Source organism: Rhodotorula paludigena (assembly GCF_050403205.1).
Source record: "Rhodotorula paludigena JCM10292 DNA, Rt_paludigena_JCM10292v1_ctg71, whole genome shotgun sequence".
NCBI lineage: Eukaryota > Fungi > Basidiomycota > Microbotryomycetes > Sporidiobolales > Sporidiobolaceae > Rhodotorula > Rhodotorula paludigena.
The window spans coordinates 26,676-42,999 of NW_027481387.1; the positions used below are offsets into that span (position 1 = coordinate 26,676).

General features: G+C 63.7%; 5 protein-coding genes across 5 annotated transcripts; 3 read left to right on the forward strand and 2 right to left on the reverse strand.

Annotated features, from left to right (window-relative positions):
* Positions 1 to 102: 102 nt before the first annotated feature.
* On the reverse strand, positions 103 to 5,131 carry JCM10292_003920 (uncharacterized protein; the record flags this gene model as incomplete). Its single annotated transcript, XM_076652291.1, has 5 exons — positions 103 to 334; positions 394 to 2,119; positions 2,186 to 4,758; positions 4,820 to 4,902; positions 4,967 to 5,131. The coding sequence occupies 5 exons, from the start codon at positions 5,129 to 5,131 to the stop codon at positions 103 to 105; spliced, it is 4,779 nt and encodes a 1,592-aa protein (XP_076502149.1).
* Positions 5,132 to 5,602: 471 nt separating this feature from the next.
* Positions 5,603 to 7,651, reverse strand: JCM10292_003921 (uncharacterized protein; the record flags this gene model as incomplete). Its single annotated transcript, XM_076652292.1, has 7 exons — positions 5,603 to 5,721; positions 5,785 to 6,246; positions 6,301 to 6,668; positions 6,726 to 6,886; positions 6,953 to 7,216; positions 7,313 to 7,351; positions 7,418 to 7,651. 7 exons carry the CDS (start codon positions 7,649 to 7,651, stop codon positions 5,603 to 5,605), a joined length of 1,647 nt encoding a protein of 548 aa, XP_076502150.1.
* Positions 7,652 to 8,426: 775 nt separating this feature from the next.
* On the forward strand, positions 8,427 to 11,472 carry JCM10292_003922 (sodium:solute symporter family protein; the record flags this gene model as incomplete). The annotated part of the gene is made up of 15 exons (XM_076652293.1): positions 8,427 to 8,505; positions 8,564 to 8,599; positions 8,682 to 8,787; positions 8,855 to 8,940; positions 8,999 to 9,086; positions 9,147 to 9,327; positions 9,395 to 9,423; positions 9,483 to 9,688; positions 9,749 to 9,797; positions 9,865 to 10,219; positions 10,315 to 10,410; positions 10,490 to 10,754; positions 10,827 to 11,196; positions 11,263 to 11,304; positions 11,370 to 11,472. 15 exons carry the CDS (start codon positions 8,427 to 8,429, stop codon positions 11,470 to 11,472), a joined length of 2,091 nt encoding a protein of 696 aa, XP_076502151.1.
* Positions 11,473 to 11,982: 510 nt separating this feature from the next.
* On the forward strand, positions 11,983 to 14,336 carry RIB1 (GTP cyclohydrolase II; the record flags this gene model as incomplete). Its single annotated transcript, XM_076652294.1, has 2 exons — positions 11,983 to 12,194; positions 12,359 to 14,336. 2 exons carry the CDS (start codon positions 11,983 to 11,985, stop codon positions 14,334 to 14,336), a joined length of 2,190 nt encoding a protein of 729 aa, XP_076502152.1.
* Positions 14,337 to 14,732: 396 nt separating this feature from the next.
* REX2 (Rex2p) lies at positions 14,733 to 15,798 on the forward strand (the record flags this gene model as incomplete). Its single annotated transcript, XM_076652295.1, has 8 exons — positions 14,733 to 14,763; positions 14,832 to 14,917; positions 14,977 to 15,077; positions 15,137 to 15,158; positions 15,225 to 15,321; positions 15,383 to 15,563; positions 15,647 to 15,678; positions 15,746 to 15,798. 8 exons carry the CDS (start codon positions 14,733 to 14,735, stop codon positions 15,796 to 15,798), a joined length of 603 nt encoding a protein of 200 aa, XP_076502153.1.
* Between the last annotated feature and the right edge of the window lie 526 nt (positions 15,799 to 16,324).

Below are 16,324 nucleotides of genomic sequence, written 5' to 3' on the forward strand. Positions count from 1 at the left end.
GAGGAGAGATTGCAGGTTGCGAAGGTGGAGACAAGCTACAAAAACGACAAAGACGAAACAAGGGACGACATGACGGACGACATCACATACTACGTATTGAGCTCAGATGCCGTTGCTTGCGCTACGCTGCATGAAGCGCGGGGGAAGAGGCGGAACCGCTGGCTGTGCCTCCTTCGAGCGGACGAGGAAGCGCCCCTCGGCCTCTGGAGCGACGCCGCCTTGCTCGCCAAGCTGTATGAGCGCCTGTTCCTCGCGGAAGTAGATTGACGGGTACCGCCCGTCCCATTCGGATGGCATCAACGACCCTGCCGACGAGCGCTGCCGATTGCGGTGCCTGCGAGATGCCTAAAGTCAGTTTGGGTTGGTGTCGAGCCGGAGACGAGAGAAGCGTACCGCAGCATGCCAGCAATTTCGGGCGAGAGCTCGGCAGCAGTGGTCTCGTCGATTGCGAGGGATGATTCGCCCGAGCTGAACCTGACGCTGCTGTCTTTGGACAGAACCGACATACGCTTCGCGCGAAGGTCGTCCAGTACTTGCCAAACGACTTCGTCGCCCTGTCCTGGGCGCGGAAGCGGAGACGGGAGCGGAGAGGGCATGGGCGATGCGGCGCTGCGGAAGGCATTGCCATACTCGGGGTGCTCCTCGAACTCGGACACAGGGCGCAGGCGGGCCGTGAGCTCCTGCTCCTGCTGGAGCGCAAGCTGCTCGTCGACGGAAGGCGCGAGTGAGGGCCGCCGGCCCTGCGAGAGCTGCGGTGTGTCGAATTGCTGGTACGCATGCGCAGCCGGGTCCATCGCCTCGTCGTCGTCATCTTCGTCGTCGCCGCCCTCCGCGTAGAAGTCGATGAAGGAACCGGCATACTCGCTGCTCTTGCGCGAGGCGATGCTGCCAAGGCTGGGCGAAGCGGGTACGGCCAGCGTCGACGGGCCAGCCAGCGGCTGCGTAGGCGAAGTAACCAGGTGAGGAGGAGCAGGAGCAGGTCGAGGAGGAGGGGAGGCGGTAAGAGAAGCCGGAATGAGCGGAACCGGGCCAGCTTCGTGCGTAGACGCGACCGAAGCTTGCTGACGATGGCGGGCGGCGGGCGGCGGTGTCGGCGGACGATCGCGGACTGACTTGTGCGAAGCGCTTGAGCTTGCCCGGCGGCGGGCAGGGACTGTTTCCCTCGGGCTTTCGCGACTGACGGTGCGAGTGTGACCACCGGAAGCCTCCGAGAAAGTGTGTCCGGAACCATGCGACCCGACCCGTGGCGAGCCCGAGGCACCCGACGCAGTGGACGAAGCCTCGTTTGCCTCGCCAAGGGTAGCGAGACTCGATCCTGGGCGATAACCAGGCGAGCGAGCCTGGCGAGGAGTCGACGCCGTCTCGGTCGACTGAGTCATCTGCGACGAAGGCGACTCGAAGCGCGGCGCCGACTGGTTGGGCGGCGTGACGGGCACCGCACTGATGCGAGCGCGCGACTCGGACTTCTCGACGCTGCTCCGGAATGGCGTGACCTCGTCACCGTTCAGATGGCCGACCTGGTCGCGCGCACGAGGCTTCTTGAGTAGCGTCTTGAAGCGCAAGCCGATGCTGTCCGACTTGCCGCCCTCGTCCTTGCGCTTGCTGCGCGTCTTCGACCGATCAACTCGGAAACGCGCCGGGTCGACAGGCTGCTCGATCGGGACGGCCGGGATATTGACGGGGCCAGAAACGAGTTGAGGCGACGAGATGGAGCCCTTGCGGATCGAGCGCGACTTGCTGAGCGACTTGGCCGGTGGAGAAGCCGGGTTCTGCTTCTTGAGTGCGATGGTCGCAAGCGTCGCCTGATTGCGAACGTCGCGAATGAGCATTGAAGTCGTCGTCGACGGGTCGCGCAGCGGCATGTTGCGCGGTACGCGCAGGAAAGACTCCGTGTCGATGGGCGCAGCTTCGCCCAACGCTGGCGAGAGGGTTGCCGAGCTGGTGGATGCCAGGTCCTGCATCTCGCTCGACTGTTTCGCCAGATTGTCGTCTTCAGGAGGGGCAGGCGAGTGCGTCAAGCCGGTGCGGGGAGACTCTGTGCGCAATGACTCGGGCGCGAGCGAGTCTTCGCGGAGATGCTCCTCCGCGTCCTCCCACGAGCCAGACCCGCCCGTATCGGCTGCAGAGCATAAGATACGAAATTCAGTCAAATCTCTGTACACGACACGGGAAGGAGTCGACGCACGAGACCCGACCAGGCTGCTGAACTCGAACGCATCTGACTGCGTCGTGGACGGCGTCACCGCGGAGGTCGCGTAGGGCGATGTCGACCCGGTCTGGCTCGTCTGCACCGTCATATGCGTTGATGAAGCACCATAGAGCATGCTGTCGCGCTCCTCGAAGCCCGAGCCCAGTTCGGCACCGCCGTCCTCCATACGCGTCCGGCGCGCCTCGCTCGTCCGCTTTCCCATGCTCGTGCGGCGCCCAGTGCCTGTCGAGATGCGCCGGCTCTGGCGCTGCGAGGACGAGGCGAGAGGCGGCGCAACGTCCGGCAGCGTAAGGGACATGAGGCCGAGCCCGGCGAGCGCCCCACCGAGATCGCTCGCTGCGACCGTGCCCTCGACCGAGTCTTGCCGCCTCTGCGGGCTCGACTGCGTGCTCGTCGAAGACGGCGCATCCGGGTAGAGGGGCGGAACCTTCTTGCGGATGCGGAGCGGGCTGGTCGTGCCGATCGGGCTCGGAAGAGACTCGGCGAAAGGAGGACTGCTGGTCGATGCTGCGCCGTCACTACCGGCAAAGCTCGAAGGCGTGGCGAGGACGTCGCTGCCAGCGCTACTGCCGAGGCGAGCGGCGCGGCGCGTGGCTGACTGGACGAGCTTCTCCTGGATGAGGAGCAGGTCCTGTAGAATCAGGTCCGAGCTGTCAGGAGCGTCGCCGGAGGCTGCAGACTCCTCGGCGCCCTCGAGAACCTGATGCAGGTCGCTCGAGGCCTGCCGACCGAGTGGGAGGGAAGTCGGGCGAAGATGAGCGGGCAGCGCGTCGAGGACAGGCGAAGCGTCTGAAGGTGTGGCTGTTGCGAGCGAGTGTGGGCGCGAAGTGGCCGATAGATAAGCGTGACCGGACGAGGCGAACGATGTCGGGATCGACATGTTATCGGGGAGGATGTCCTCGTCGCTTTGCAGCTCGTCTGCAGCTTCGTGAAAGCTCGACCCGATCGAGGCGAGCGTAAAGGTCGAGTCACGCTCGCGTAAGAACGCCGGAATAGCGGACGCAGGACGCCTCTGAATGGGATGCGCCTCCTCTTCCCCTTCGCGCAGCTCCTCATCCATCTCCTCGTACCGAAGACGCCCCTCGGGGAGCTCATCAACGTCTGCATCGCCCAAGCTCAGGTCAAAGGGCGGGCGCTCGACCGCTGACACGTCCTGCTCGCCCAGCATGACATCGAGCAACGTACTCGCGCCTTCCTCGACCTCACTGTCGTCCCCTGTCGCTGGGCCGTCGAGCGTTTCTGCCGTGCGCGGACGCTCCGTCGAGCTGCTGTCGGCCCGTGCAGGTGCAGCAGGAAGGGAAGAAAGAGTGTCGTGCTGATTTGTGATGGACGGCGGGGCATGGAATGGCCCAGGAACGATGGCTGTCGGGAGCGATCCGAGCGACGGCGATGTTGGCAAGCCGCTGCTGAGAGCTTCGCCGGCTGTGACGCGGTCGAGCCCGGACGAGAAGGAAGAGGAGGGGGGGAGCCCACTGCTGAGGCCGATTGTCGGCGAGTCCGTCGGCAGCGAAACGTCGCGCTCATCCTGCAGCGAGGCGTCCTGGCTGATGCCGCCTGCAGTGGAAGCCTCGAAAACTACAGGCGCAGGCGGAGACGGGGTGCTCATGCGCCGGTAGAACGGGTCGACAGGCTCGGTGTCGCTGACGGCTGGTGAAGGCAGGTCGTCCGTCGTAATGTCTCCTGGACCTGCGACAGCGCGGGGCGGCTCATCGGACGGCGAGAGGGACGGCGGTGACTCGGTGGCCGCGAGGTTTGGGCCAATGTCGAGGTCGAGTTGAAGGTCTTCGCTCTGGCCCTCGACCGGCTCGACCGGCTCGTCCTCGTCCGACGCGGCTGCGTCTGCAGCCATTGCTTCGCTCATGCGCGCGCCCTCTCCCGCAGCAGATCCAGGCAGATCTGGGCTCGGTGGATCGCCGGCGCCCGACGCAGCCTCGCCTGCGAGTGCGCCCGGCGCATCCGCCGTCTCGCCTTGAACCTCACCATCCTCACCCTCGACTCTCCCGCTCCTCGTGCTACGTGCAAGCGACGCGATGCTCGTACTCGAGCCGCTCTTTATCATCTTGAGGTCGCGCGCATCGTGCGTGCGGCCACCGAAGAGCGAGTTCGGGTTGCGGCGGAACTGGTAGGGATATCGCGTCGCGCTCGAACCCGAGGTCGACGACTCGCGCGACATGGACGCGGCGATTGGCGGTGAAGGGGCAGGAACGGCAGGAGTTGAGGGGGCCGAGGCGACAGACGCGGCGTCAGACGGGAGAAAGGGAGAGAACGAGGTGCCGGCCGTGTTGGCGGGTGAGAGGAACGAGTTGTTGGCGCTCGTACCGACCGAAGAGCGGGTGTGGTCGTCGTTGGCCGTCATGAGCGAGGCGCGCAAGCTCTCGTAGCCGTTCGTGCTTGTGCCGTCTTCGTCGAGTGTGCGCCAGTCGATGCGCTCGCGCTTGGCCGGCTTCTTTAGGCCCGCCTGACCCAGCTCGAACGCAGACTGCAGACGGTACTGGGCGAGCATGGCATCTGCCTCGGAAGCCGTCATGAAGCCCGTTTGACGCTGGGTGCTGTGAAGCACGTGAGGTCAGCGTGGAACCAAGGCCTCGCCAGCAGCGGAGCGGGGCGCACTTGACGTGGCTCTTCATCGTCTCAAAGTCGACGAGCTGGCCGTCTTCCCCGCGCAGGAGGGAGAAGCGCCGTTCGAGGTGCGGCTGCGAAGGCGGTCGATTCAACGGATCCGAGCGTGCGCAGAGAGAGCCAGGAAGCAGTACGCACGAGGATCAGCGAGCCACGGATGTCTGGCTCGGGCAGGAACGAGGGCCGTCTGCCTGCTTCGAAGTCTGCGCTCACTCCGCCGCTGTTCGATCGGACGGGAGACGGCTCGTCCTTAGACTTGGTCGAGCGCCGCCGCGACTCGCTCTTGCGCCTGAAGCGGTTCATCCTAGGGGTTTGCCCGGCGCGGGGCGGTCGCTGGAGGCCGAGGCCGTGTAGTCGAACGTGACGCCGAGATGGGGAGGAGAGGGGGAGAGAGGCGGAGTGCCGCACGGACAGACGCAGCAGCTCGCTGATGCAGTGACAAGCGAGCGTGCAATTGGCGTCGAATGAGCGTGAAAGGGCTTGTCTTCGAGAGCCGCAGTCGGGAGATTCTGCGGGAACTTCGAGAGCGGAGCCATTTCAGGAGCAGCGTGATCGACCTCAAACCTACGTAGCGACACTGCTCTGGGCGTACTGATTCGCATTGCTGGAGACCCTTTCTACAAAGTACCATGGAGACCGGCCGAACGATGGAAAAGCAGCTAGAGGGCCCGACAGAACACCCTGAATGGAGCGCCCCTCCCCGGACTTTGTCGCCTGCTCAATCCTATACCCTCAACCTGCGCGAAAGCCGCCTGATGTGAAAGAAACACAGACCTAGAGCGCCTCGAGCGCGGCCACGCAGATCTCGGTCATGCGGAGGGCAGCTTCGTCCTCGCCCTTCCGCGCGATGCACTGGAGCGCTACCGAGATGTTGCGGTACACCTCCGGGTCGTCTGTGTGCACGCTTACAGTCAGTCGGAAGTGACTCAGGCATGGTTCGAGCAGAGGTAACGAACAGCGCTCGTAGTTGAGGCGGTCAAAGTCGGACGCAAAGTCGTACGGTGCCGCCTTCTTGTCGAGCTCCGCATCGACCGTCGTGACCGGGAAGACGGACGCCGGGTAGTCGCAGATGTTGCAGAGCCCCGTGTAGAAGATGTCCTGCTTGTCGCCGTGGCGGAAGGACGGGTATGGCGCGGGCGGCGCGACGAGAGCGTCGATGGGGCGGCCGGTGCCCGTCAATGCCTTAGTTGCCTCCCAAGCCTCGAGCTGGCACGTGATCCAGTTGCGCCGTTCGAGGCACAGTTGCCAGTACTCGAAGGTCGAGAGGTGCGGCATCTCGCGGCCCTTGAGCACGCCGCCAAGGACTGGCTCGCCCGAAGTTGCGCACTCCTTCTTGATGTCCTCGCCACCGTCAGCGATGTAGAGCTCGGTGAGGATGCGTGAGCCAGTCGCGGCGTCCGGTGGCGAGTAGTCGATGACTGCAGGGCACCAGAGTCAAGAAAGGAGGTAAGAGAAGGATGAGCAAGACGCACCCTTGTGCCCCTGCGCCAGGAGCGCCTTCTTGAGCATGTCCATGGCACGAAGGTAGGGCGGGTCCGGCTTGGCGACGCCATTGTGGAAGTTGAAGCCAAAGCAGAGCGGTTCATTGCCCTCGCCGTGCTCCTTGAGCTGGTATGCGGCCTCGTTCCAGGGCATGTGGAGGGCGAGCGGGTCGGCCCGCCACGGCTCGGCGTCAATGACCGCCTTGAAGAACGTTTTGAGGCCGTCGAGCGAACAGGTCATGGGGCCGAGTACCGAGGGAACCGCCTCGAAGCCCTGCATCGAGTTGGACGAGCCGCCATACGGAATACGGTTATACGACGGGCGGAAGCCATAGAGACCGTTGAAGGCGCTCGGAATACTGCAAGGCCGTGGTGTTAGCGCCACGGCAAGGAAGCGAAGACACATGCTGGCTCACCGAACACTGCCGCCGAGGTCACTGCCGATGCCGAGAGGGGAGCCGCGCATCGCAATGAGCGCACCCTCGCCGCCGGACGAGCCCCCTGCCGACAAGGCGCGATTGGCCGGGTTGACGGTACCGCCGTGTAGGTTGCAGACGGTCTCGCCGCTCATGAGGGCCTGGAGCAAGCGGGCTGTGTCAACCAAGGTTGTCCTTCTTTGCCAGAAAGCGGCAGACAAGATTACTTGAGGCATGTTCGTCAGGCAGTAGACTACCGCGCCCTGCTTCAGCAAGCAGTCGACGACGACCGAGTTGCGTTTGGCGACGCGACCGACCCAACCGACGTAGCAGAGGTCCATCTGCACGCCCTCGACATCGATCTGGTTCTTGAGCGAGATGGGAAGGCCATGGAGTGGGCCGGTGGGCTTGCCCGTACGCTTGAGCTCGTCGTCGAGGAACTTGGCGCGCTCGATGGCGCGGTCGAAGAACAACTCGGTCAAGCAGTTGGTCTAGGTAACAGCGAGCGTGATCAGGGTCAAGTGCGAGACAGAGGCTGCAACAAGCTAGGAGGAGCACGCGAAAAGCGATGAGGAGGAGAAGCGTACGAGCTTGTGCGCAATCACGGCACGGTGCACAAAGGCGCGCTGAAATGCGTGAATAAGTGAGCAACGGAGCGAGCACAGATGATGGTTGGAGGACAAGGGGCGCACCATGACCGCCTCGGAGGACCATTCGGCGCTCCGGAGCTTGCTGAGGAGCTCCCCGACGCTCGACTCGGTGATGGCAATCTCCTCCGCCGTGAGGAGCTCCTTGCCGGCGTCCTTGACGTTCAGCTGCTTCGCGGACACGTCCGGCGTAGCGAACGAAGTCGCTTCGACGGCGGCATCTAGGCGCTGCTTGTTGTTGGCGGCGACGTCTTCCCAGGCGGGTACTACGGACGGCATGGTGTTTCAGAAGGTGTGTCTGGCAGACAAGGAGGCGCAAGCAGGCTCGCCTCGCGGTGCACTGGCCGCTGGTCGGCCCCTTTGCTCCCCTTCCCCGTCGGCGATATCTCGGCCGTCCTCGAGCGAAGGCCTATCACGTCCAGGGCTCCAGGATGGCAGGGCGGCTACGAAACAAACTCAAGACGGAGCTTTGCGCCAGATCATGCCGCTAGCGCGGTTTTGCTGCCGAACCGTCGGGACATCGGAACGACCTGCAGGCAACAATGTTGGCTGCGCGCTGTCCCCAATAGAGCACGAGCGCTCGCCAACAGCTTACGTTGTGTTCACGAGATTGCTCAACACTGTCTTGATCCGCATCATTGTCCTTCAGAAGGCGCAGAGGGCGGTGGGACTTCACCGTTCTCTCGCCGACCCGTTATCTCGAAAGCTTCTCCTCGGAATCTGGCTCCGTCTCGCAGGGTCCTCCGCCTTCGGTGCCCCTCGGGCGTACCGCGCGTTCGCTCTGGCCGTTGCGCTAAGGACAGGCGGGGTTATCTCGGCGCTTGCCCGAAGAGGAGCTCCTCGTTGTTTGCGCTGTGCCCCTTGGCGCCAAAACTCCGCGAGATACTGCTCCGCGCCGCTTGCCAACGCCACCTGCTGTACTTCTGGCTTTGCTTCCTTTGCATCCCTGCCGCTGAACACGGCTCACACAGCGACACATATTCGTCCATCTCTTGGCTTCCGTTCCGTCTCCGCTTCTGCCTGCTTCCCCTATCGCGACTGTATCCGCGACATCATGTCAGAGGTCACGGAGTTGCCTGAGGGCACCCGCGAGTTCACCCGACTGCTCAATTCGGGGACGGGCTACGGCATCGGTGCGTCTGCTTGTTGCGTCTGTTCACAGCTCCTACTGAACCGTATGTTTATGCGCAGTCGTCGGGCTTGGTCTCTTCTTTGCCGTCACCATGAGTGCGTAGCCGCACCTGACTGTGATGGCGTGCACTTGTAGCTGGGCAACTGATCCAGGATTGACCTTCTTGTTGTCTCGCAGTCGGCTTCACGCGCGTGCAGAAGCGCTTCTCCAATTTCGACCCGGGATCTGCAAACGAGTTTGCTACTGCGTCGCGGTCTGTCAAGCCCGGTCTGATCTGCTGTGGGTGCGTTGCGATTTTTAGCCTCTGTCGTTTTAAAGGCACACTCACCGCCTGCGCTCCAATTTGGCAGCATTGTATCTGCTTGGACTTGGTCGGCCACACTGCTCCAGAGCAGTGCCAGCACCTACCAGAACGGGCTATCCGCAGCTTGGTGGTGTACGTGCCGGATCAGACCGCACAGTCGCCTACCAGACCTGACAGTTCACCCTATCAGACGGCGTCGGCGGTACCGTGCAGATCTGCCTCTTTGCTGCCATCGCCGCCAAGATCAAGATGAATGCCGTTGGCGCGACGACCTTTGCGTGCGTTCTATCCCCTCGTCACCGCTCGCAAGCTGTTGCTGACGAGCTGCATGAGCACAGCGAAATAGTCAAGGCTCGTTACGGACGACGCTGTCACCTTCTCTTCACGTTCTACGCCCTCGTTTGCGCCCACATCGTCACGGGTTCGCTCGTCCTCGGCGCAAGTGCAACTTTCAACGCTATGACGGGCGCCAACATCATCGCCACCAACTTCCTCCTGCCTGCTGGCATTGCCATCTACGTGAGCTTGAAATATATGCCTGGGGAAAACAGTTCCAGTGTACTCACACTTTCGGTCCCCTCTTCAGGTCGTTGCTGGCGGTCTTCGGGCTACCTTGTGTGTCTCTACTGCGACCTCGCCTTCCGAGGTATGCGACTGACGTGTGATCTCGACAGCGTTGTCGACTACCTGCACACCGTTGTGCTCTTCGTTATCCTCTACATCTTTGCCTTCAAGATCTACGGGACCAGCGATGCCGTTGGCTCGCCTGGTCGGATGTGGGACTTGCTTCAGCAGGCCGCCGAGCTCGTGCCCGTCGAGGGCAATGCAGAGGGCAGCTACACCACCATGAAGTCGAATGGAGGCATCCTATTTGCCGGCTGTGAGCCATCTTCCCGTTCTCACACGCGCTCGCGAGCTCATTCTCCTGACGTCCTGGCAGGCACCATTGCGTCCGGCTTCTCTGGTGTCGTCGTCGATCAGGGCTACTGGCACGTTTAGCTCGTTGCCATCTTCGTCTCGCCAAATCGGGTCTAACCCCCTTTCGTCCGTCACCAGGCAGCGCGCTATCGCCTCCAGGCCCGACACGACGACCAAGGCGTACATGCTCGGCGGCATCTCGTGGTTCTCGATCCCGTGGGCATTCGGGACGTTCATGGGCCTCGGCGCGCGCGCCCTCCTAACCCACCCCGACTTCCCGACATACCCGTACCCTCTCTCCGCCAGCCAGATCAGCGCTGGCCTTGTCGCGCCTGCCACTGCCGTCACCGTCATGGGCAAGTCCGGCGCCGTGGCCGTCCTGTTGATCGTCTTCATGGCCGCCACTTCCGCCTGCTCCGCCGAGCTCATCGCCGTCTCGTCTCTTGTTGTCCGCGACTGCATCGGCATGTACCGCACGCTATCGGGCAAGCAGGTGCGTCGACAGCTCTGGCGAAATTTGTGGGAGCAAGAACGGCGAGCTGACTCTTGACCTTCTCAACCCTCCCCTCTTCTTACTTTCCTCCGCAGATGGTCTTCGCCTCGCACTGCGTCATCGTCGGCTTTGCCATCTGGGGCGGAGCATGGTCCACCATCCTGCACGTCGCGTCGATTGACCTGGGCTGGGTGAGCGCTCTTCCGACTCCCGGTCGCACTTGTTCTTCGACCTTTCGATCCTTCCGGCTCACTCTTCCGCTTCCCACAGTTGTTCTACATCCAGGGCGTCATGCTTACGCCCGCCGTACTTCCTGTAGCAATGACTGTCGTCAGCAAGCGGCAGTCAGAGCGCGCCGCGTTCTACGGCTGTCTCATCGGGACGGCTTCCGGCCTCTTCGGCTGGCTGTACGGGTGCTACCGCATCTACGGTGTCGTGGACGTCGGGCATCTCGCGTTGCCGTACGCCGCCATCTCCGGAGCGGCCCCTGGACTCGTGATGTCTGGATTGGCGTCTCTGATCATCACGCTCATCAGTGCGTCCTGCTCACCAGCTCCCGCTTGTTCTCTTCTGACATCGCACTGACATACCCGCGTCTTGTGTGCAGAGCCGGACAACTACGACTGGGCCGAGACGCGCAAGATTGCCCTCTCCGATTCGAACGACCCCGCCCGCGAGCTCGAGAAGGACTCTTCCGACGCGGACCTCGACGCCGAGAAGAAGGACGAGCCTACTGGTGCGACGCTCCCGGCCGCTGAGATCGATAGGACTGAGCAGAACGCCGAGGTCGCCGTAGGCGACGAGACGATGGGGGCCGACACGGCGCCGAAGTACGACCTCGCGTACCTGCAGCGCGTCTTTGTTCGCGCGTGCTGGATCTCGGGCATCTTCTCGTTCTGCATCGCCATCCTCATCCCGATTCCCATGTTTGCGTCGCACTACGTCTTTTCGAGGCGCTTCTTCGAGGTCTGGTGTGGGTGCGTTTGCCTTTCCTCCTCTGCGTCCTCCGATCAGGTTACCGACGCTGACACCACGATGACCAGCTTGTCCCTCGTCTGGGTCCTTCTCGCCGGCTTCTTCTGCATGTGCGTTGAGTTGTCTTCCTCAGGCCCCTGCACTTTCCTCGAGGCTGACTCTCGCGCACGTACAGGATTCTTCCGCTCGTCGAGTCGCGCAAAGAGATGTTCATCCTCGCCCGCTCGACCGTGCGCGTCCTCATGGGCCGCACGGACAAGGTCGACGTGGTTGCCTAAAGTTGTGCTGTGCCCATTCTCGGTCCCGCTGTCTAGACTCTGTCCCCGTTTCAAAGCCGGTCTGTACGTCCCACTCTGGTCTACGCCCGTGCAAAGCAAAGCGGTCAAAGCAATGAATTGGCTTGGTCTGGACCTTGCTGTGGACCGTACAGTGGGGACGAGCGACGCCCCTGCTTCGACAGGCCTTGACAAGCCGACACGGTGCAAGCGCGAGTAGCACGCGGACACCTCAATAGGTGGACATGCGTGAGCGGTACGATGCCCTCGAGATCTATCTAGCAAGAGGAGCGGATCTCGAGCGCAAGAGGCTGGAGCGCAGCCAGATCAGCGGCAATCGTTGAAAGCACCGCAGACAGAGCGATCGAGTCATCAGAGAAGCGCGCTGGCTGAGCAGGCGAAAAAGGCAAACGCAACAGTCAGCGGGCGTCGTCGCCGGTGCCGAACCGGAGAGGTGTCTCCGGCCGACGCCTTGTGCTCCCTCGCCGCCGCCTGCAGCGCACAAGGTCCACGATGCTGCACGCCCAGTCGCAGCACACCGTCTCGCCCGCCGACCTCTCGGTCCTGCAGCTCCTCACGCAGGACCACCACTCCGCCGCGGCATCCCCGCCCGCTCGTCCGCACGCCTCGACATCCAAGGATGCCCTGCCTAAGCCCAAGCGCGGTGATCGCAGACCGCCAGTGGACCCGCTCATGGTCGCCGCAGCCGCCAGCGCAGGCCCGCAGTGCGTCGTCGACCCGCTTCATCTCTCGCCCCCGTCTGCCTCGCGCACGCACTCCGTGCACCGTCTCTGCATGCGCGTTCGCCCGTGCGATGTGGCCAGAACACAAAGCGAGACCGGTTGCAGAACGCCTTGCTCTGTACTGACGGCGACTCGCTACTCTGCAGGGTGACCCGCAACCACTACTTTCACTCCTTCTTCCCGCAACCGCTCGCCTACGCCTCGTGCGACGATGAGCGCACAGTCCTCAGCCTCGCGCCATCCACGTCAAACCCTGCGCCCTTTTCGCAGCGTCCCAAGATGGAGTCGCGCCAGGCACCGAGGAGCATTCGTCTCCAGGTCGAGGACGAGGAGCGTCGGCGAAAGGAGCGTTTCGAGCAGCTGCGCGAGGAGCAGCAGGCGCACGAGCGCGAGCAGGCAGACGTGCTGAAGGAGAAGCCGCAAGCGGTTGCGGTGCCGACTCGCGACGGCGCTTTCGACTTCAAGGAGGACGGGCGGTTGAAGGCGGACAAACGCAAGAGCAGCGGACCGTCTGCGACGCACGTACGGCAGCTGCAGGACGACGCGCTCGTTGACTTGCTGCGTCAGCCGTCAACGCCGCCATTGCTCGACAAGCCGCTCACGGCCGTGCCCTTCCCTACTGAAGGCGCGCAGTCTGCGGTCACGCCAGAATCTCCGCTCACCTCGCCTCCCGCTCCTGCTGTCCCGACATCCGCCAGTCCCGCCAAAGCAGCGCTGCCGCCTCTCGAAGTGCAGTGCCGCGTCCGCACCCGCATCCCGACGCCGCATGGCCATATCTTCCTCCACCTCTACACCAACAATCACGACAACAAGGAGCACCTCGCCTTTGTCGCCGATCACGCGCAGATGGCGTCGACCTCGCTCACGACCAACGCGGTCGAGGGCACGCCGATCATCGCAGAGACAGGCGAACAGCGCTTGCTGCCCTTCATTCGCTCGCGCACGCTCGACTCGAAGTGGCACGACGACGAAACGGACGAGGAGCGCGTGTTGCGGGGCGCTTACGTCGGTCGCTTGTCGCCCAACTCGAAGATCGCGTCGTCCGCCAACCCCCACTCGCTCGACCCGACCTGCCCGACTCCGCACATCCCGCACACGCACCACCCGCCGCCTCACTCGCACTCGCACGCGCATTCGCACCGCCTCCCAACCTCCCCGTCTGCGGCTCCCCTCGCACCGACGGACCCGCCTCTTGTGCGCATCCACTCGGAATGCTTTACGGGCGAGACGATCGGCTCGCAGCGCTGCGACTGCGGCGAGCAGCTCGACGAAGCTTTCCGACTGATCACGCTAGCCGGCCGCGGCGTCGTTGTCTACCTGCGGCAGGAAGGACGCGGGATCGGCCTCCTCGAGAAGATGCGCGCGTACAACCTGCAGGACCTCGGGCACGACACGGTTACGGCCAACCTCATGCTCGGTCACGGCGCCGACATGCGCACGTACGGCATCGCCGGCGCCATCCTGCGCGACCTCGGCGTCGCGGGCACGGGTGTGCGCCTCTTGACCAACAACCCGGACAAGATCAAGCAGATCGAGGGTGAGGGCGTTCACGTCGTCGAGCGCGTCGCCATGGTCCCGCGCAGCTGGCTCCTCGCCGAGGAGGAGGCTGCGTCGCGCGCGCGGCGCGAGGCGAGGAAGGCGGCCGGGAAGAAGGGCAAGTCGCGTGGCCGCAAGGGCGTCGCGACTCCGCTCGACTCGTCTGTCGCGTCGCTCTCGGCCGACGATGCGTCGCGCCCGGGCTACTCGCGCTCGACGTCGCTCGCTTCGTCGGTGCCCGAATCCGGCCTGTCGACGCGCACCGTGTCGGAAGACGAGCGTTCCGGCGGATCGGACGACGAAGACGACGACGACGACTCGTCCGACGCGCACACCGACTCGTCGATGGCCTACCACCTCCGTCGCGCAGGCGTCGGCATGATCGGCGCGTCGACGACGTCGAGCCCCGAGCTCGACAAGTACCTGCGCACCAAGATCGAGCGCATGGGCCACATGCTCACCGCGCCGGAGCAGCAGGCCGTCCACCGCCGCGTCATGGGCTCGGGCTCTGCGCCGGGCGCGGGGCAGCACCCGCTGAGCGAAAGCACGACGAGCGCCGAGGGCGAGCAGGAGGACGCAGAGGCATAGACGGGAGGAAGGTGTCGGCATTATCAAGGTCTTGGGAGGCGGTTGAGAAGCTGTACAGTAGAGTGCGCAGTGAATGGGGGCCAAGGGTGACGCGCAATCGCAACAAGCAGTACTAGCAGCACTGAGCGAGCAGGGCGACGGAACTGTGTCCCTTCGTGCTCGTCGCGTCTTGCCCGCTCGGCTAGCCAGTATATTTTAGCGCACAACGAGCATTCGCAAGCTGTACAGAGACAGGAAGATCGCTGCGATGCGCATTGTCCTCATCAGCGCCTCCTGCTCGAAGCTTGCTCTCCACCTCTTCGCATGCTCCTGGCCCGCATCGCTGGTCGTGCTGGGCTCCCTGTCTCTCGCTCTCTTGCCACTCGCCGCTTCTCGTTCGTTCCGTTCTCGCAGCTCATGGCTTCCGCCGACAACCTCGTTTGGATCGGTGCCTCGCCCTCTCGCGCCTCTCCTTGCCACTTGGGAGCGTTCTGACCTGAGCTGTGGCATGTACAGACTGTGAGATGACGGGTCTCAACCCCTATCTCCCGCCGAAAGATCTGAAGCAGGGCGAGGACTTCCTGCCCGACCGCATCCTCGAGGTTAGCGAAATGCGCCACCACGAGTCCAGATCCCGACTGAGCTGTGTGCGAGACTACAGATCGCGTGCATCGTAACGAACAAGGATCTCGAGCCATTGGATGACGGCGTCGAGTTCATCGTCAAGACGGAGAAGGACGTGCTGGATCGGATGAACGAGTGGTGCGTGTGGTACTCATTCCACGCTCGCCCTATCGTGATTGAACAGAGGAACACGACAGGTGCATCAAGCAGCATGGCAAGGCGAGCCCTCTCTTGCCAGGTCTTGCGGACGCCCTGCAGCTTTCTGATGCTTGCCTCGCGTTGCAGACCGGCCTGACGCAAGCCTGCCTAGACGCGACACACTCGATGGAGCAGGTCGACGCACTCGTCGCAGCATATGTCGCGAAACACTTCCCGACCAACGGTGGGCCACGCTTCTCTCGCTCTTCCGCCTCATTCCCTGACGTGTTTGTGGACATCCGCAGCACCCGCGCTCCTGGCGGGCAACTCGGTGCACGCCGACCGCGCGTTCATCAACAAGGACCTGCCGCAGCTCGCGAGCAAGCTGCACTACCGCATCCTCGACGTGAGCTCGATCAAGGAGCTTGGGCGGCGGTGGTACCCGCAGCTCGGGTGGCAGAGCAAGAAAGACGAGGCCGAGCATCGGTGCGTCATAACAGCTAACTCTATTGTCTGGCGCGCCGTGGGTTGGGAGCGTATTCTGACGTGCGAAAGTGTGCGACGAGTAGGGCGCTCGCCGACATCAAGGCGTCTATCAACGGTCAGTCGCGGTCGTGCAGGTCCGCAAGCTCAAATAGCGCGCTGACGAGGGTCTGTGGCTCCTGCAGAGCTGCGCTACTACCGACAGCACCTGTTCAAGCCCATCGAGCCCCGGCGGTAGATCCCGGACAGCGTCAAAACATTGCAATACGACTGGGGAACGTCCCGGGTGAAGGCTGGCTGGGCAGCAGACGTCAAGCGCGGGGCACTGCGCGATTTGAGCGGAGCAAAGAGCCACGAGAGAGACGGAAGAGAGCCCGGAATGTGCGAGTGGAGGAAAGACCGCGGGGTGGCGGTGAGCCAGAGTGCGGCCAGGAAGGCTGAGTGACGCCATTCACGAGATGCTGAGTAGAGCGCGCGCGTCGGCAGGTGGCCTTGCGGGTGTCGATGGGGGAAGAAAGGGCTCCGGCCGCGCCGAGACAGCGACGAGGCGAGCGTCGCAGGCGGCGGCGGCGTCGCCTCTCTCCTGCGCGTCTGCGGCGAGCCAGAGACTCGTTCTCCGCCTCGCACTCACTCCCAGTCCCCAGGGCACTTTCCCAGTGACCCCGTCCCCCCGGTCAACGGTCGCAGCGCCCCCCTCCGGCGTCGACCCTCGACTCGCAAAAAGCAGCGTGCGCTCTCGCCCCTCGCACGCCCGCCCGGGCCCG